The sequence below is a fragment of the Galleria mellonella genome, unplaced genomic scaffold (genome assembly GCF_026898425.1).
Source record: "Galleria mellonella isolate WM207_F2 unplaced genomic scaffold, CSIRO_AGI_GalMel_v1 utg74, whole genome shotgun sequence".
NCBI lineage: Eukaryota > Metazoa > Arthropoda > Insecta > Lepidoptera > Pyralidae > Galleria > Galleria mellonella.
The window spans coordinates 644444-666721 of record NW_026442147.1 but is presented as its reverse complement, the minus strand read 5'-3'; the positions used below and the strand labels follow the sequence as shown (position 1 = coordinate 666721).

General features: G+C 28.6%; 1 protein-coding gene across 7 annotated transcripts in view; it reads right to left on the bottom strand.

Moving 5' to 3' along the window:
* LOC113516302 (rap1 GTPase-activating protein 1) overlaps positions 1 to 22278 on the bottom strand; it is a 319783-nt gene that overhangs the window by 35746 nt on the left and 261759 nt on the right. For 2 of the 7 annotated variants that reach the window (XM_052900958.1, XM_052900959.1), the window contains exon 2: positions 21921 to 21944. The exons of the other annotated variants lie outside the window; for them this stretch is intronic. In XM_052900958.1, the coding sequence (XP_052756918.1) occupies positions 21921 to 21944 (24 nt within the window). The remainder of the gene's footprint in view (positions 1 to 21920; positions 21945 to 22278) is intronic. 7 annotated transcript variants of the gene reach the window in all.

Here is a 22278-nt window from a genome sequence, read left to right as displayed (position 1 = left end):
GAGTAACCGCAGTATAAATACTGCCTCACCTGACAGTGGTTTCAAGCTCGAGCCCTATTTAATATACATATATATAAACACATGTATTATTTTATACTTGTTTATATTATTTTGAGCATTTTGTATGATTATTAGTTGTCTAAGTACCAGTAATATAAATAATTTTGATTCTAGACGGTGCTGTGTCTGTAACTATAATAAAATAATAAAATTAATTAGGTATTATTATTATATGAATTAACTCAAATTACGATATTATAATAATTATATATATATATATATATATATATATATATATATATATATATATATATATATATATATATATATATATATATATATATATAAAACTTTTCGTAATCAATGTAGGCCTTTAATTGCTGACGTCATTTCATACACCAAAATATACCATGTAATCATATATTACCAAACAAATGACACGTGTAATTTCAAGCGCGCTCAACGCCTCATTAAAACATAAAGATTAATGGAACTCACATTTCACTCTGCGGTGACAGGAACCGCACATTAAATTCGATATCGAACAATTTACTGAACGCATCTTGCTAACAATGACTGCTGAATTTAAACAAGTTGATTTTGCTCTGCAAAAAGCACCTACAATCGTGATAAATATTTGAATTTAGAACATAAAATTGTGTGTTTACAAAAAAAAATAAAAATTTCATTTGTAACCTTTCCTAAATTATCTGGACAACGATGCAACCCATAAAATGGCGCCGTAAAAAAATTAAATTATTCTTTGTAATTAAATACGATCCAATTACTACTAATTGGTACCAGATAAATTCGTTAGGTACTTTTTAAGTCATAAGATTTACATTACGTATTTTTTCATTATTCTTCTTTATATCTAAACCTATCGTTAGAATATTTTGTACAAATTCGTATTAGGTAGTAACTGTTTAGGATCAATAATTAATATAAATGCATATGCAATGGGTCGAAGTGAAAGATAACCTTTGTAATCACACAAGAAACTGAATATTATACAAAGCTAGTTAGCAATATAAAACCAAATTCCAGTATCAGTATTTATTACATTTAACAATGTATCTTAAACAGTATAATCTAAATTACAACATTATTTAGTATAAAACATTACAGGTAGGTATTTTTAGTCGTGTGGTCCCGGCATAGAATAGGCCACCCCTTCCTTTCCCATGGGTGTCATAAGAGGCAACTAAGGGAAGGCGAGGGATGGACAATAGCGTTTCTCTTAAACATCTCTAAAGCCTAACCATGGTTGCCAATCCTACTGCCAAGTGAGACAGCTACTAGCAACCCCCCCCCCTCGCTCCTCAAGGGGGAGGCTTATGTTCAGCGGTGGACAATTAAAGACGGTTAAGTTAAAGATCTTGTCCTAAATTAATACATAAGATACTTTTTTATATCTTAATCTAAGCGAGCAAATCTATGATTATAGTAAAAATATTTTGCAAATACAATTTTCCAGAATTACTTATCTGTTATTAGAAATTGTATCGTTTATTACGACTACCGGGAGAACCATTACAAAAAAAAATTAAGCTACTGTCCTGTAACTGTAGATCTACATGTTACAAGGGTCAGTAACGTGTAAGTAATGTTCCTGTTATTGAAAGTATTAATGGACATATAGCGGAACGTAAGCTGATTGCCAAATGCCAACTTCGTTACATAAAAATACTTCTTATCTTTTCAGTTAAGAGTTCCTTCTAACTAATTTATGCATTTTATTCCAGCCAGTTTTATTCCAGGTCATATCTTTGAATATTTTCATAAAAATACAAGTAAGACAAAAAAAATCTAAAATTTAAATGTCTCTAGAAATCAATACAAAAATAATTTCAAACTGTCCTAAACTGGGAAAGATGCATCGGCTGGTTTGCCTGTAACATTTAGAACGTATAAAATTAGATGAGCTATGCAAGCATATGCTATTTATACAACGCGTCCCTCGATCTGTAACAATATTATTAGAAATATATTTTTCTAATATCTGTGTAAATCTTTATTTACAAATATTTACGAAATAAATTTCAATAAAATAGAAGTGGCTTGTTTATTTAGTTTCTTATTTAAAATAAGACAAACTTTACCAGTACACAATGCTTATACTTATATTATTATCTATACTAATATTATAAAGAGGAAAAATGTTATTATTTGTTTATTATTATAACTATAGAAAGCTACATTTTCAGCTAGTAAAATAGTTTATATATTATTTTCTAAAATTCTTTCTATCCCTGTGTAACCAGGCCGGATCATTAGTGATATATAATAATATAATATAATTTTGAATTTTTCTATTAATAAATCCTTACTCATATTAGAAATAAGAAAGTCAGTTTGTTACTTATTAGTATCTTATTAGCTTAATCAATCAGTATGAAATTTAGTAAATACCCAGATAAAGTTGCGGGTAAAAACTAGTAACAATATACTCATAAATTGGATTATCTGAAGTTTGTCGATGCTAAGTAGGTACAGGAGTCTGGGACTACCACATATTATGTGTACAATAGATACATATTTCATATAATATATAAGTTATATAAGTACTTAGCACAAAATATTATAATTGTTTACCATAACATTCTACTCTTAGGTTCTACTCTTACGTTTTTCGGCAGCAAGCTTGAATTAAAGGAGTACAAATAATTATGTAATTGATTATAATTGACTTGTGGCTACAACATTGGTCAAAAAACGTCAATTATCTATAGCATAGTATGTTTTTAATATATGTTTAATATATACTATAATTTATGTTTACCTTAATATTTAAGGTAAACATAAATTACAATATGTTGTGGTGGGGAAAATATTATTATTAATATTTCGTAGTATAGATTAAAAAAAAACCCTTGCATTACTTAAATTATAAAGATAAATTACAAACTCCACCAAGTGCTAACAATCTGTATATTGTATTCTGTTACAATGTAATGTAATATAAGATCCTCAAGATCAAGAGGATAATATAATATTATCCCTATTACAATAATAATTTTTAATATTACTATCATTGTATATTTAAAAATATGTAATTTAAAAAAGACTTTATTTAACGCTCCAGAAATTATTGTAGCTGTGTTATTATTTTCCGTCAGATACAAAATTGAATGATTGTGAATCAATGTCTAAATCAAAGCTTTATAAGTAAAAAAATTGTAATCGAAAACGTTCACGTTCACATAAATAAATATCAAAATATATTATTATCTAAATAAGTATTTTAATGGAAATACGAATACCGAAGAAAAAAAAAATAGATAACATCGTATTTTCATTCCATCAATGAATCGCATATTTACTCGATGCGACCGCTACACTCAAAGTTTTCCAATAAGTAAATGGATGTTGCATTTACCAAATGAAATATTTTATTCTCTATTGTACTTTTTTTTTGTTTTTAAATTGTAAATTGAAAAAGAGATATAATAAGATTTTAACCCAGGTGTTAATTAATTAATGTTAATAAATATGTATTCTAAATATATTATGTTCCGTAGTAATACATAGATTTGTATAATGTAATGTATAAAATAAGTCTAATACATCATTTTTCAATCCAAAAATTAAACAAAATATTATTTAACTAACTTTAAAAGAGAACAAAATTCGGAATTTTCAATGAGATTTTTATTTGTTCACCATATTAATTAAAACTAACGTTAAGTTCTTTTTTTTTTATACAAAACTTTACATAATTTTTTTTTTTTCAATATCGAAACAATTTAGTACAAAGCACGCGTTGAAAATTGTGAATATTGATAAATAATGAATAGAGCACCAAAATATTGACAGTAAACGCTAGTATTTGCTGTGCCGAGACCGCCGACCGATGATTGGTTTGTGATGGGAAGTAAATTGCATCGGAATAGTTCATGACCATATTTGAAAGCATCCTGTGTTTGTTGACATCGCTAAATTTACTATCTATGTCTTTAAAGTAACAAAATTAACATTAAATATTCTTAGAAATTTAATGTAAAATTTCTGTAAAATGATTTTTTTGTATTTTTGTCTGTGTATTAATCTATCGCATAAATACAACCGGCCTGATTTTGATGAAATTTTTATAATATTTTACATATATACCCGATAATTAGGAAAACGACAGGCAATATATGACTCGATGTGGTTTAATTATAATTTTGATGACGTATAAAGTATGAAAAAATACCATAATAAATTAATTAGATGTAATATTATTCATGGAAGCTTCTGTGGTAGATACATACATGTGAATGAATTCACGGGTAAAGTATAAACTAAAGCTCTATCGAGTTAAGTTTCCATTATGAAACATTAAGCTAAAAGTCAATCGTTACATTTTCAGTCGATAATTTTATGAATGAATGAATTAAAACTATTGTTCCCCTCAAAAGAAGCAACACCGAGTCTAAGAACGTTCTGTAAATAAACAAAGATTCACTCTTAATCATATTTCCCACTCGTACTAACATTAGAACGTAAAAGTTTGTAAAGATGTTTGGATGTTTGTTTTCAATTATGTTTGAACAGCTGACCGGATTAAATTGTTTAGTACATAGATAGATCACTTCCTAAATTAAAACATCGACTTTCGTCTTCATCACTTCTACTTGGCTCGTATAAAATAAATATGAGAAATTTTGGGTCCAAAATTTAGCTTACTTTTTCAGTTTCTGTATATTTCAATGAAAACGAATTTTAAATATACGATGATATAGAAATATTGGAAGTTATAAATAACATCTTAGTAATAATAATCCTTTTAATGGTTTCACAAACAATAGCTAAATGTTATCAAAGTTCAAACATAACGACAAAAAGATAAGCCCTACCACGTCAGCTAGTACGCATCAGGATGGGTACTTATACCTTCTGCGAATGCTTTTAAGTGATTTTATATAAAATACATTTATTAAAGGACATTTTTTGGGTTTTAAAGTTCCATAGCATAATAGCAAAAATGCTTCCCGCGAAATATGAGCCCTCGAAGTAAAAAGTTTGCCTTCCGTGTAAATTACTTTTTAAATATTCATATGAAAAATCTGCATACTTATAATTCAAGATGTCATAAAAACTGTTTTATTTTATATTTAAACGACAAGGAAGCTACGTTTGAATTTTTTCACAGTAAAAGTAAATAAAAAAATTTCACATTTATCATTTTTATATATTGTAGATGTATCCTATAGGATATATCTAGGATTAATATATACAGGATTAATATATTAATAGGATAATATAAATTATACTTGTAAATTGGATATTTCTTACTCAAAAACACTTAGACTCAAAATTTAATTAACGTGTAATTTATATTCGAATTTAAAACATAGAATACTTTATAACTTGAGGCACACGGGCATAACTGCGGGATACAGGTAGTAATTATATAATATCCGAAGAACAGTATGTTTTTTTCCAATGGAACATAACAACGACAAGTTTCAGAATTATAATATTATAGATGCAACCCGGTATGAAGATGGGTAAATACTATTACCAAATATGTATGTATAATCACCCCATCTTTTAGTTAACAAAAAGCATCATTCACAAACAATCGTTACACATAAACAACTGGGTGCTTTGTATAACAACAGTATTACTGTATAACAGAGTATTCTCATGTTCATTACACAGGAAAGGGGGAGACCCCCACGTGTCCCCATTGTTCAGCACCAGATAGTAACGATATTGCTGTGCCGTTTGCTCGTTTCCGAGATAAAGGTACCTTCTGCGGCTACAGTTTCTAATGGTAGCATTATTTTAAGATTACATTTACACGGAATGATGTTGAAGCGATTGAGGCGGGTGTACGCGGTCCCGCAATCTCCCAATAGGATTTCATGGTAGCCATAAACTGAAACTTGTTGGAGAAATCTTACTGCACAAAGTCTAAAAAAATATAGAGAAATGAGAAAAAAAGGAATTGGTATACAATATGTAACGGAAAGAGCAAAATCGCAAGGTTGCCTGAAAAAATTGCTTTCGGCAATAAGGCCGCCTTAGTGATACTTATTATTATTAAATAAATACTTATTATTAATTTATATTTATTGTTCATGTTAATTTATTCTCCATGTTGTACTGTTGTATCAACCGTTAACTATCCACTGCTGAACATGGGAAGGCTACCCCATAAGGATCGTTTTCTCAGTAGTTGCCACGCTTGGCAGATGGATTAGCAATCGTAGTTTGGCATGTTTTATAATTCAAATAAAATATTCATTCATTTATATTTTCGTACTTTTAAACAGATTTTAATCTAAACTATTTGTTAAAATCCTTATATATTTATATATTTGCTATTAAATGATTTCATGAAATGAATTTTTTTTCTTAAAAATATTAGGATTTGTTCCCTTTAAATTGATATAACGACTGTCATAGTCAGAAGTATTTGTCGTCTGTTATTGTAATTTAATAAATCTAAATTAAATAAATACGGGAATCAATCAATAAAATCATAATATTAAAAAACTACATCATAATTTGATATATAAATATTAAATTAGTGATATTATTTCAGTGCATATATTAATAGGTTCAATGTTAACTCATGAAATTATATATACGTATATATTTTATATAAACAACATTATCATAAAGAAAACATTTAGTATTGGAGTGTAATAAGGAAGTAACAAACAAGTTTATTCTAAAAAGAAAGAAATTTTAAAAACCAAGACTCGGTAAGGCTTTGAAATGGCGAATGAGAGCGAAAAGAGTACTCTCCCTAGATCCCCTAGTAATTGCGTTTATCGAAGCGTTAAATGAGCGTAGCAAACTTTAATTAGTTCAGATTTTTTTATTGAATGCACATATTCATTTATTTACTGGATTGTTGACTATTATATAGGTCGAGAGTTATTTAATGTTGGTTTAAAAATAAAATCAAATGCTATATAGGTTTGATAATATGTTTATTTATACAAATTTATAAAAGGCACATGTGACATGTTATTTTCAACTGACTTCGAAAAGTAAGGTCTCGATTCGGTTTTTTTCATGTTTGTTACCTCATAACTCCGTCAGTTATAAACCGATTTGGAAAATTATTTTTTTATGTGTAAGAATATACTAACAGATTGGTCTCGTATAAATTTTAATAAACTTTATAATACTTTAGTTCTGACAAAACTGATGTCAGTTTTTTCATGAAGCACAATTTTAAATGCTTAGTTCTTTTAAAACTGTAGTTTCAAATGAGAAAAACTGGCAAATCTTGGTTATTGTATAGACACGGTATTAAAAAAAGGCAATCATACTTTACTAAAATGATCTCGCATATAATACATTCGTTTTTCATAGAGCCCTTTTTTGAACATTAAATGAATAATGACAATCATTAGAGACCTCATCACTCAAATCATTATTTAAATACTAAAATTACACAATCTCGTGATTTAAATGATGAAAGATTATAACAAAAATTTTGTATTTACTGATTAACTCGGTCATTACAATTATAATGTAGAAAATATGTAAACATCGTTCAAAAAATATATAGTTTTTATTAAGAACTAAAAATTCCATAAATATCAAAAACATCAGAAGAATGGAACATCAATTACTCATACAATTATCTAATTCCAGCTATTAACACGTTCACAGCTATAGAGTTATGCTACAATAATAATATATTGCTGGGAGATATTTCAAAAGCAGTTATTTGCATAAATATAATAGAAAATATTTCACGTTGGTGTTATTAAGAAAAGTCATTGTTTACTAACCAGGTTAATAATGTGTTGCTTGAAATTAGCTATTGTTTTCTTATTCCAATTGGAAGAATTATGATCTATTCCATCAGATTAAATAAGTGAATCGTTATTACTTACTATTTTACCAAATTGTTCTTAAATATTATTTTACTGTTCCACATAAATATATGAACAGTTTTGATACTTTTCGTTTCAATGCTATTAAAAAAAGTACATCAAGTCATGTTGTATTTTCCGAAGATTAATATTTTTTTTATGTCACTTAGGTAGCGTTGCCAATCCTGAAGAAACCTCTTTATCTTTTTTTTAAGAACTCGATGCTGACTAAGAGACTATCTTAGAAAAAAACTCATTCCATAACCTGAACGTTCGTAGGAGGAAAAATTTCTAAAACCGCGCTGTACAGCGACCATCCAGACTCTGAGGTATGGAGGTGAACTACCAGTCAATGGTAAGCTGTACGACGGTAGAAAGTGGCTGTGGGCATCTTTTTGAACAATTTATCATTGAGCACAGTCCGTTGAACAAGCAGTAGAACACTCAGAGGCAAAATATCAATTTTCATTGGACGAAGTAAATTTTTTCAATATATATTTTCACTCTTCGTTTAATAAATAGACAGCAATATTTTAAATGATCCTAATTAAAATATCAACTCCTTTATGTTAATGACCATATTTATTTTAATAGCACAATTTATAGGTTAATAAATTAGTGATGAAGATTGGTGCATAAATAAGTAAAATTAATGGAGTCTATTTTTTTGTATTTTCATGGACTTCATTGACTTTAAACATGTTCTTGCAACATCGTGTCTTGATTGAGTACGATCATTCTTAATGCTCTTATCTAACTATATGTTTGTTTTCGACGATAATCTCTATATACATAGCATAATAGTAAATTTGTTAAAATTTTATAATTCTTCAGTTCTTGGTATAAGATGGCAAACTGATCTCTTTGTCATGACTAAAGTCTATTTTGGTCACCGTCTCTGTTTCGAAACGTCGACGAGGTTTCAATCAATTAATTATAGGAAGAGGATTGAAAAGTTCGAATTCTAAGTAATGATAATCCAATTTGTGCTTTAAAAGCGAAAGTTTATGCTTAATACTAAATAAGATTGTACAAGGCAGCCAGTAGAACCTTATATGTGTATAAAATAAATATTGCGGTTTTGTGTTTAAATCAAATAATATAATTGATAATTCGAACAGTCGTTAAATACTTTATGTTATATAATCTTAAAAATAATTTCAAAAAAATGTGTCATACACTATATCTCAGGAATTACTAATCTTATTATTCTCAGAGTTACTTAGACAATGTAATATATATTTTTAGCATTACATAACAACAAAAAAAATATATGCAATAGTAATATAAATAATGTAGATAATATGTTTAAGATATAAATTTATATAACTGAAATGCGTTTTTAGTTGGCAAGCTGTATATCAAAGCAAACCTGTAATGAACCACTTCCGTGAATCCACGTGCACGCCTCTACAGTGAATCTGGCTTTATTCAAAAAATTCACAATAGTCCATGAATGTACTTCCCTTACAAAGTGACTACTGAGCTCCCGGATTGCATCATTGTGCTGAACAAAAATGCTGCAGAGCTAATTTCGTATGCACCACGCTCCTCGTGAATACAATTATGGGCTCACGGATACGAATAGATCTTCAGTAATGAACTTGTTAAGATTGCTGTTCGTATATCCCATCTTGTTTGTAAAAAAAGACACGTGATGTAAAATGACTCACTGATAGAATGACTGATCTATGAAACTACAGCTTAAATAGTTGAACTTAGAAATTATGAATACACATTCTTTTAACCACGTGAAAATTTACCAAGAAATTATTTCTCAAAATTTTCAAGAAAAAGAAAGATAAAATTTGAGTTTATATTTTAGATATATATATATATATATATATAATATATATATATATATATATATATATATATATATATATATATATATATATATATATATATATAATATATTAAAATAATGATGATTAAAATAATGACATTTCAGAACTTTACTGTTACATAGTTAGAATAATTTAAAATATTACAAGTACATAAAAAAAATAGATACAAGATACTGAAGATATAATGTCGATAGTACTACACTTACTGGAAAATATTTACGAGTTCCTAAAGAACTCCTAGAATTTGAAAACTAAATTGGACATTGTACATAATTGAATCACCAGCGTAATTATTCGCGAAACGAAATGACCTTATTAGGAGTATTGCTAAGAAAAACCATTAACGATGGCAAATTGATGCTAATGAAAATTGCTATGCGAAATCGCAAGTTATTCAGCTTATAAAAAGGCTTTAAAACGCGACGAGCGTGAACAGGTTGTCCACGACAGATACAGTTACCTGACATACATTGTCCAAAAGATGAGAGTAAAAAGGTTAAAACATTTTGCTATAAGTGTGTACGCATAACAGATGTTTAAAAATAAACAAGTAAGACCGGTTTAAGTTTATTGTTCACAAATGCTATTTTAGATGTAAATTACAGTATAGCAACAACTCTTATATTTTTTCTTCAATAGCGAAAATAATTATAAATTTTACACCGGTTCGTTCCAAACAAAAATGCCATTTCCGTATATAGTTTGTTGTACATTTTATAGCGTACATTCATATAGTTTTTGTGGGTTGTATAAATGGTTATTAAACCTAATAAACATATCAATGCAACCGCACGCAATGTAAGACGTGTTACTGTTTTTTTTATTTTGTATATACTCGTATTATTATATAACTTGAAGAATACTATGTACTACAAATTTAAATGCAAGCTGTTAATTTATAAAAGAACATTAATTCTTTGATGTTTTATAATGAAACTGTTTGTGTTTGTTCCTTATAACAGTTGGAGTTATAATTATAAAACTTTCTTTCAAGAGAATCGGGGCATCAAGGCGAAGCAAGAGAAATGAGGCGGCAAAATCGGTCCAAGACACGGTTTCGAGAGGAATATGGCAGCAAAACATAATATATAATTACAAAGAAATAAGCACACCGCGGAGCAAATGCGTGCGCAATTGTTACGGCAACCGGTATAAGTTCACTATTGTTGCTTCAACACAAAATGCGAACATGATGTGTTGAGAATCACTTTTTATCTAAATTTAAATTTTGTATTTCGAATTTCTGCTTTATATTCTTCGTTTCATATCTAAGATTTTTATAATTGTTATAAGATTTTTATCTACATACTATTATCTACATAAACTACTAATGCTGATAGCATTAGCAGTTTATGTATTAACAGATGGTGTTTTATTATAAAAAATACTAACTGTGATTGATTTCGTTGATCACATACTGACAACAATTTTAGTCGTGATTTTACGAGGTTTCTTGTATTTTTTTTTCTCATCGAATATATTTATTATTTGATTAATTATCATAAAAATAACAAATTTGAAATCTCAAAACAAAATAGTTTTATATAGTGAATGCAAAAAATATTTTCGCATCCACATTTTGAGCCGCATTGTAAAATGGTGTTAACTCAGACTACATTATTTCAGAAACAGACCGAACTAGTTCATTCTATATCCATTTTTAACCAATAAACTTTTCACTTGTAGGCTACCAACCTATTTCAACACTCAAAGATCTAGTTTTGACATGATCATGTTCGTGATTATAAATTTGCTATACAACTTTTTCACTAGGAGGAGACTTTGTACAAAAGTCGTTTGCTTGGGCACCTCTGTCCCATTCGTGTTTCAACCGTAATGCAGTTGTGTTTGCATGGCTGTGTTTCGGTTTGAAGGATGGGATATTGCATGAATTTACTGAGTACAGAGGAATAACACCGGAGTTTAGGAATGGCAACGCATGGGGGGTATCATGGGCGAAACAATATACTCTGTTTTGTCCATGGTACTGCTCATGTCTATAGACGACGGTTACCACTTTCCATCAGGTGGGCCGTCAGCTTGTTTGCCACTTTAAGTTGTATAAAAAAAACCCTAATCATACTCTTAACGAATCGACTTTTAATTTAATTATTCATTTGATGGCAAACAAGTATCCAGGTTGTCTGATGGTATATAGCCACTAGTCTATGTGCATATTATATTCGATTTTAAAACAAGAAAAAGTTTCTAAAACTCTTCAATGTTTTTTTTACAGTGTTATACTATTTGAACTAGTTCAGTGAGTTTTTTCGCTATTCCATGTATAGAAAAAGGCGGCAATACAGCTAAAACAAAATGACAAACTAGATCAATTGAAGTAAAGTCGCAATCAGATAACGTTGGATAGACACAAAAGTTTCCATCACTATGCGGCTTTTTCAATCTAAATTAATACTAGTGATGTTAATTAAAAAGGAAAACTTAAATATTTTTTTTATATTTATTAAATATAAAAAAACAATTGATTTTTTCAACGATTACAAAACGATTGTCCAATTTAGTGAAATCAGTGTCACAAATTAAACGATTTGTTTGAGAGAAAGTAAAATATATTTGCGTGAAAGTAAAGCAAATCTAAAACAGAAGCACAGTAATGGAGCATAGAAATCTGATTTAGTAAAAACAGGGGTTCGCGTGAGAAACACACCTTTTCACGTTCAGTAGAAATTACGTACGCTACTCGATTCGAGTGATTTACATTTCCAATTTATCTATTATTTATGTAAATTTTACTTATGAGATAAGTTTTTCATAATCCTAGTATATAATTTTATATAATAAGTTAATAGTTCTTATTTAGATTATATAGATACAGCGCCTCCATACAAATATTTCGCCAGTAACAGATTATATTTTTATCCATGTGTGTGAGAATAGAGTTACTATAATGACATTTATTACTCAGTATATGACAGAAATTACATTCTACGTTTAAACTGAAAAATAAAAATGAACTCTTCTTAGAAATCTTATGAATATATTTGAAAAAATAAATAAGATAAACAGTGCGTAATGATGCTTATCGTTATTGATGAATTTTATTTATATCTGAATATAAACATAAAATATGTTTTCATTTTTAAATATTTGAAAGTGGCTATTTTTTTTAAATTAATTTTTAAGTAACACATATGTAAGTCTATATTAAAACGAAAAATAAACAGTTCACAATTAAAATTTATAAAACAGTCTGATTAATTTTTTATGTAATTATTTACAACACTGAAAAAAACAGGCTTTGTTTTGATTTAAAAGAAATATATGTCAGCCACTAATTGACTCATTTTTGACCTATTTTAAACACCCGATACTCTATCTATATAATCTTAGAGTTCTTATTGTCAAAATATCGATCGTACAAACGCAATGACGGAATCCCTCATCAAAAATTACTGCAAAGGTTCATATGTAGCTATAGCTTTATGTAAAAACTTCTTTTTAAATTATCAATATTACGATAATGGAAAAAATAATATGACAGACCCAGGGACATGAACATGCGATCTAATGGATAATCCATTATTAATACAGAGTTTATTATTCGAGTAGTATTGCCATAAATTATGATACAATATAACTTTCAAAAGAAATCCACAACTTTTTTTAAGTAAAAATTTGTTTATTGCCAAAGAACGTTTGACAGTAATTAACCGACAACCGATAGAGAAGAAAGGTTCTTGAGTGGCGACCTTGTACACGCAAATGCATTGTAGAAGGACCCCCCCCCTCACTAGATGGAGTGCAGGGAGCCAATGCATACAGATGGCTTGGGACCGTTCTTTATGGCAAAATATGGGGGAGACCTGTATTCAGTAGTGGACGTATAACAGCTAATATGATGATAATGCTAACTTTAATCAAGTCAATCAAAATTTATTTAATCAGACAATGAAACATTAAACTATAATATAGTTGTATTATATTGTTTTTATAATGTATTTACTTGAACAATACGTCCTTGGCACCGCCAAGGAATCCCATATAACGAGGGATAAGGAAAATGTATCCTGTGACATGTGAGATATTAAATATTATGGTTTCACTTGGCCCAATATCACATATCGAATTAACGTATCGATGATTTAGACCATTCAATATTTTCATTATATACCAAGTAAACAATGCAAGCGAATACAAACTTTATTTACAACGAGGTAATACTAAAATAGTATGTTCAAGTTGAAAATAATCTGCATCGCTCCAGGCACTGAGTGAATTGGAATCGTATTGCGAAGCGATCTAGGCCGTGGGATTGAACTTCTTGGATTGACAATAGATTCGATCAATCGGTGCGTTCATTATGTTGGTGCAATATATTAGGACCAGCAAAACATTTTGATATGACTCAAGTAAGTAATAATATATATGACTCCTATCTTTCGGAAGTGAATTCTTTTTATTATAAGATACTAGTTGTAACTCGCAGTTTTGACTCCTATAAATGTATAATATGTTGTTGAAGTGTGATTTGACAATGACCATTAAAACATTCTTATACACATTAATCACAAATAAAATTATGTATTAAAGTAATTAGTTCGTTTCTTTTTATTAAGGTACTAGTTTTTATTTGCAACGTTGCCCTCGTGACCGGGATATATTGATTGATCCGGATAGTCTATATCTTTCTCTATTCCAATAGTACGTGGATAACAAGTTTAATGGCAAATGGTTAAGCCGTTAAAGTACCGAGAGGTGACAAACATACAAAAACATTTTGACATTTATTCCTATTACATTAGTAAGGATTTACAATTAAAAATTAAACACTACACTTGTATGATACTTACGAATATAAAGTGGTGACGAAATTCTATTATGATAAAATTCACATTAATATTTACTTGATAGAATTCCATCACTACTTTGTATCTGTAAATATCTTACAAGTTTAATTTTTCAATCTTTTTTCTACCCCCTTAGAAAATTTTCCATGACACAATATCTTTAACGCCCTATAGAAGTTTTTCTAAGGGACTTTATCATTGGGTTCTTCAAAAAAAGGATAGAGGATTTTTCAGGGTCAGCAACGCGCGTGTTAGTATATTTTAAATTATATTAAGCGCGTGTATATTTATTTTAAATTATATTAATTTTCTTAAACTAATTAACTAACTAATTTTCTTGTGTTAAAATGTGTAAATTTATTAATAAAAATGAGACTAACTACTTTAAATACAATAAAACGTTAAAATTGTTATTATCCAAATTTGGTAATAAATTATTCTTGTAATGTATATAGACCACTAATTTATATTTTAATTGATTTTATAATTATTTATTATCATGATACTTAAATAAAAAGTAATGAAATTATAAGAACACGTGGTCTCACTAACTTGTTCACTCGAATTCGGCCCTGTAGATAAAAGATTGTTTATTGGGTGGGGAGACACTTCTTGTCCAACCGTTGAACAGAGCGGAGCTCCCTGCCGTATCAAGAGTGAACAAGTATAGTAAACCACGTGGTCATTATATAAAATATATCACAATTATTGTTGATGAAAGTCCTAAGGAAGCTATAGTTAAATAAGTGTGAATGGATTAACAGAAGTTGGGTATTTATGTTATATTATTTGTTATGTCATATACAAAGTAAAATAAGTAAATATATGATTTAATAGTACGATATCTAAAATAAATGAACTGTGAGAAATATATATATATATAATATTATAAATAATAATACTATTTTGAGAATATTTGAGTATAAAAAACCAACTAATTCAAGTAGGTAAGTAAGTATATAATTTTGTTTACTTTATTTTATTTAACACGAGACTTCCCTTTATAGAAATTTACATAAAAGCATTTATCAAAAGCGATGTTTATACCGTATGAACATTTAACGGAATCCTCTTTAAAGTTTCGAAATCTTCTGACAGCAAACTTTGAGCCTCCAGCTAATATTGACAGTTGAGTAAGAAATTTCATAAAAGCGACGTAAGAGCATAGAAGCGGGCAGGTACGCCTGATTTTCTTTCATAATTCTTTTGTAATTTTGTGAGCATTCTTGTGAAAACAAAGCTTTTGAACTAGTCTACAAAGGCTCTATACAAACCTGTTACGTTTATTGGAAAAATAATACAACAAATTGCATACATTTCTCTTTAGGTTTTGACAGGTGATTTACATTATTGGGAGTTAAATACATTTAAACTAAATTTTTGTATTTTTTTTTACAATATGCAGATATCACACTCCATTACTATCTTAATCATTTCGAATATTTTTATACCTTTTATTTTTATAAAAAAAAAATTGTATTCGTTTATATATAATATATTATGTATATGTAAGTAATAATTTAATAATTTTAATGTTTTGTGTACTTTACAACAAATAGATCAAAGGATATATTAAATACGAACATATCCTCACATTCTGTAAAAGTAATTAAACTTTGTACTACAACATTAAATCACGAATATAACTTTCTGAACTACCGAATAGTTCATGCAATTATAAATTCGAAGAGATCATTTATTCCCTTTAATTTTCACGAGTCTATTAAAGCGCTTCGTCATCGCAGACTTGTGTTTAGGCTAACTACCTAGCGTTGCAGGTAAGCGGAAGTTATTAGAGGGTCGACGACCTCGCTAGACGCCGCCCGCCCAAACAATGTCGATAGTGAACTTTACGGAATCAATTATATTTCGGTCCGATTTTTTAATCGACTTATGGTTATTATGTTAACCTCCGTGGCACAGTGGTAAGCACGTTACTTTACAAAATGAGGTTACGGGTTCGTTCGGGCTAATTTAGGAAACGGATTTTTCTAACTTGTCTCGGGTCTGGGTATTCTTGGTTATGTATTCGGTATTATTATATGACACTATTATTATTATTGACCATGTGATTCCGGCATAGAATAGGCCACCCCACACATTCCTTTCCCGTGGGTATTGAAAGAGGTGACTAAGAGACGGCGAGGGATGGGTATCAACGTCCTTTTGAAACATCTCTGATATATCAGTCATTAATTGACTATTACTGAACATAAGCTTTTCCCGTTTGCCAATAGTTGTCACGCTTAGCAGGTGGGTTGGCAACAGCAATGCAGTTTTGATGATTAAGAGGGACGTTGCTATCCATCCTTCGATGGCAGCATGTGTTTTATATAAAATTTCATTACGATTGCTTGAGCCGTTAAGGTGCTTACAAAATTTTTTAGAAGTTACTTTCAAAATTATAATATTAGTAAAGATTATTAAGTACTAACTTTTACTCGCAATTCTGTTCGCGTGATCGGGATAATATTCACTGATCAAAATAAAAAGTTCCCTATATCACTCTCGATCCCATATAGTACGTGTATACTTTTCATATATACAGTGATTAGTTAAGCCGTTAAGGCGCTAAGGGATAACAAACAAACAAACTTACATTCACATTTAGAATATTAGTAAGGATTATAATACATAATACATCATATTAACACTTAATCCTGTCATAATATCAACAATAAGATCAACAATAACGTAATCTATTTCATCAAAGAGATAACTATTGCTTGACAAATTGTTAATTAACTGTCGTTAATTATCTCTACTATGTTACGAGCTGGAACCATGCCTATACATAGATAAATGTACAAAGCATTAACAATAAATATGGAATCGATTTTAAAAATAAAACAATATATATTAATTGTAAGCATTTTTAAATAGCCTTATTTTTTGGATTGATATTGAAATGATAATCTGCCTATGCTATCAATATCCGGCACTTTAAGCCATTATCAAGAATTCATCAGAAATAAATATGATGACTTCTAGGGAAAACTACGCGGAGGTTGTGTATATATATATATATATATATATATATATATATATATATATATATATATATATATATATATATATATATATATATATATATATATATATATATATATAATAATCTCACTAATAATCTCTTTCTCCCTGTGGTTCAGGTTCCATTAACCTGCTATTCATGTAAAGACTTGAACCTAAATAGATGCTCAGTGGTAAAAATATCATATGAAAACGGACTTGGTGAGGAGAGCAATAACTTACTCGTATTTTCCAGGTCAACGTTCAAGATACCTATTTAATCCCGTGAAATGAAAAATCTTACGTATGTATAAACGATACTACGGTTTTGCCAGGTAATTTACGAAAATCATATATTTACTAGTGTTTTACTCTATCGTAAATTATTTAAATTATATAATTTAAATCTTAAATTTAATAAATTATGTGTAACATCTTTTATATTGCTGTACATAAAAAAATAGATAAACCACTCGTTAAAAATAGTTATTCGTTTATATTTGAATCCGAACTTTTATTACAGATTTTGAAGTCGAAGTATAAGCAGGTGCAAATATTCCATATCTACTCGTACGTTGCGAAATTATTATTATAAATAACTTAATATCATTTGTTATTAGAGGATCTTCATAATAATTATTTGTTATCAATTAAGATAAAAATAATCTAGTTTTAATTTTATTTCTAATTGTACAGAAAAATGACAAAAACATTTTATTTGTGTAAATTGGATAAATAAAAAGCAATATGGCAAGTAATAATAAATATTCAAATACTTGTTAATATTAAAAAATATTTAAGAAGTAATGCAATTTACAAGCACGTTATGAAAGTAAACAAGCAAAGTAGGAGTAAGCACTCGACGCCGAGCTAGTAGCACTAATTGACGACAATCGAGAAGTTTCCAACTCGAACAAACTTTGGTCGAAGTTCCAATTTTAAACTACACTACAGGCAAGCACGAATTCCAAGTTTAATAATAACAAGTTATATAGAGGTTTATCGATATAATTTAATTTTGTGCTCCATTCGCGGAATATAAATGATGCGAGGGGCCAACGACCTTCAAATTGCATGTAAAAGTATTTTAAAATAATAATGAATGAAACTTTGCATGAAGGTCATTTATATGGATACGCCTGTGTCTAGGCCTAATTAGAATCTTTTCGGTTTGAATACTAAAAAAGGTATTTAATACTCAAGGAAGTTCTACGGTATTACTTTTTATGCGTTCAAGTCTTTGTTCTTTAAATGGTTTTTTTTTTCTATCAATTAAATGAGATCATCGTCGTTATCATCATAACAGCCATTAACTGTCCACTGCTGAATATAAGCCTCCTCCATAAAGAGAGGAAATTAAATGAAATAACATCAAAAAATTATGATAATTAATGGTATAATAATCTGGTGAGATAAATCAGCGGGACACTAATTATATATACAAGAAAGTTAAACTAATGTGTAACTATATGTTAAGTTAATATGTAAAACCAAATATTATAAATCTGTACGATTGGTAATCCATTTAAATAGGGTGTAACACGAGAAAGTTCTAATTTCTCCGAATTACGCGAATGGACCCAAATGAGGGGGCAATTACAATGCTGCGATTCACATGACAATTTGGGTCATGCCGCGTTTAGTGCTCGAATCAGCTTTAGGTTAAGTCCTACTTAATTTGGCACTGACCTATGGCATTAAATGGGCTTTTAGAAGGGCATATATTGGGGCCAACTAGTACATTTTATAGGTGCTATGGCGGGAAGTTAAACAATAGCACGCTATTAAAACAATGAGACCTTGATATTATAAAGAAATGGATACAAAAGGTAAAGTAAGGTAAAAGTAGGGTAAGGTATCAGTAATATATTTCTGGGTCGTACGACCCAGAAATATATTACTGATGCCTTATTTAATTAATCTCTTTAGAAAATATTATAAACTAGTGAAATTATGACTAAAAATAAGTACTGGTTGATATTAAATGGGCTTTTAGAAGGGCACATATAGATATAATCTAATGTAATCATGATAAAAAATAAGCACTATTCAATAGTGATTTATTACACAGAATAAAGACATTAGACAGAGTATTTGACATAGATTCAGTTTTGGCATCTCGCCATTATACATTTAATTTTATTGTCTCTTTAGATTAACACACAGTTTCAGGCTCCGGATATACTCTTCGAAATTCATTTGTCTGGTCATTCATTTTGGAGACAAAACGCAAAATTAAAAAATAATTTAAAATAATAGTATATATGAATATATGTACTAATACCCATATAAATGTAAGTACGACTTCTACTTCAATTACTAAAATTAAAAGAAAAAAAAAACAGTGATCAAGGTGACATTAAAAATTTCTTATTACCTGTCTATCAATTATCTAATGACATAATGTCACATTCAATTTACCTCCAATCGTAAAGAAATTATCATATAGGGGCAGTACATGATGTAAAAACTATATATTCATAAAGATTTTATATGACTATTCTATCATTTGATATTGTTGCTATCTAAAGCAGACGGATGCAAAATGTTATTATTCAGTACAGATTATAGTCATCTACTTGAATCAAGAGATTTTTAGCCTTGACTGTCTACTAATAACTGACATATCAATCAGTATTTTTAAAATACCGCGTTTATACAATCAATTCTTTCGCCTAAATTTGTTTTTTTATTAACAAAATCTAAGAATGGGAGCTTTCTCTGATCAGATATAAAAATTATGATAAAGATTATATCATTTAATACAAGTAATATAATGATTATGTCCGTATTGTTCTACTATTTAGTTTTACTAGTAGAATCGAACGGGCAGAAAACTCCGTTTTGTTCTACTACTACTACTGTTGAACAAAACGGACTAAAAAGCAAGTTCTCTTAGTAAGAAAAAACAGAGAGGGAAATTATATTAATTTGCATTAGATGATTATTAGATAATTAATTATACAATTATTTTTTATTTTATATTTATTTAAAATATTTAATTTATTATAAGGTAAGAAACAATAATATTTGGAAAGAACCTTTTTTTAAAAAAATATGACACTTTGTTGAAAGGAAATTGGTTAATAGATTAAAAATTATGCAAAAGAAAATAAAACTATTTTTTGAAAGAAATATTCAGATACAACTATAAATAGTTAAAAAGAAATGAAAATTCAACAAACTATGTATATGCATGGCAATTAGTTAAGCTGGAACAATAGTTAAGTATTCATTAAAACTAATAAAATTAAATAGAAATATTCTTACAGATATACCTACTCACCGGATAGCACTAATACACTATGAACAGAACGGGTCTGGCAAATGAAAAATTCAGTGCATTCGTAGGCAGTAGCGAATGAGACCGCCGCGCAAAGCAAAAAAAATTGCATAGCAGGTTGAAAAGCGATTACATTGCCAAACAAGAAGAAACACGTTTTTATAAAGCGGTGTGTTGTTATTATTTATTTTTCGAGTATTTTATCCCGTAATACGAAATTACAGGTGTTAAAAATAAGTGAAAGTATTTGTAGGGAAAAGATTAAATTTTTAATGAGTACCCGCAAAAAAGAAGTATATTGTTTTTAGGGTTTATGTATATGTACTTTTTTTAATTCTATCTTAACTTCGAAATACCTAAACAAACTAAGATTTATGAGATATCGTTAGAATCCTTACCTACCTCGAATAACTCTGATTATAATTTTTGTTTCACAATTTTTTTTTTTAAATACGGCTGTTATATTTTATTATGTGGCAAAAATCGCTTGTATTTAATGTTTAATATCTTACCTTAATTTTATTAATTAAATTTAAGATAGTGGTTCAGAAAAAAAAAATGATTGCAGTATTAACAAAATTAATACGGGACCAAATACACATACGGAAAAATAATCAAAAAAATAAATTGAGAAACCATGAAGACACCGCATAACATAACTAAAAAAATGAGACAATTTCAGAGCTACATGAATATTTATCATATTTGTAAAAGTCTACATTATACTTTGATAAAATGATAAAATATTAAATAAAATAACTTAAAGCAAAATTCTTTAAAGCCGATTTTCATCTAACGTATGAATATTACTTCAAACGCGTTAAATTTTTCCAGTCTCGTGAATTCGACACCGCATGAAGGGGAAATCTGACTTTGTAATCTGAATCGCACTTCGGGAATATTTTGTGTTCTATTATCTCTTTCAAATATTATTTTTCCAATAAAATATATTCACAAACATTATATTGTAAGAAATGTTAAATCTTTGCGGATTTACGAAGATATATCTTAAATTCTAAAACGAATATCATTTCTCAAAGCGATAGAGCCGTATTCATTCAAGCCAGCTTGGTCACCGTTTAAATCCCAGCTGGTTAAAATTCAACGGCTCTTTTATGATAATTCAGTAAAACTTTACGCCGCTTACCGATGTGCTAGTCTCCCAAAATACCTGAAACAATGAATTTGACAATTTAATACAATGAAATTAAAATTAACTTTATTAGTGTTTACATTCATTATAATTTTATAATTCCATATAATTTTATAATTATTTTTATTTCGTTTTTAATAATTTCATTACCAATGTAGACGGAATTACAGTTGGCTTTATTTTATATATTTGTTTATTAAGAATTATGATAAATGAATCATTTATACACATACGAATATATATGTATGACTGAATCACTTCTTATATAGATAGAAAATCTTATTATAATACAATTCAAAATGCTCATTTCTCATTTCAAGATGAAACATAATAACATATTTGAGAGTACAAA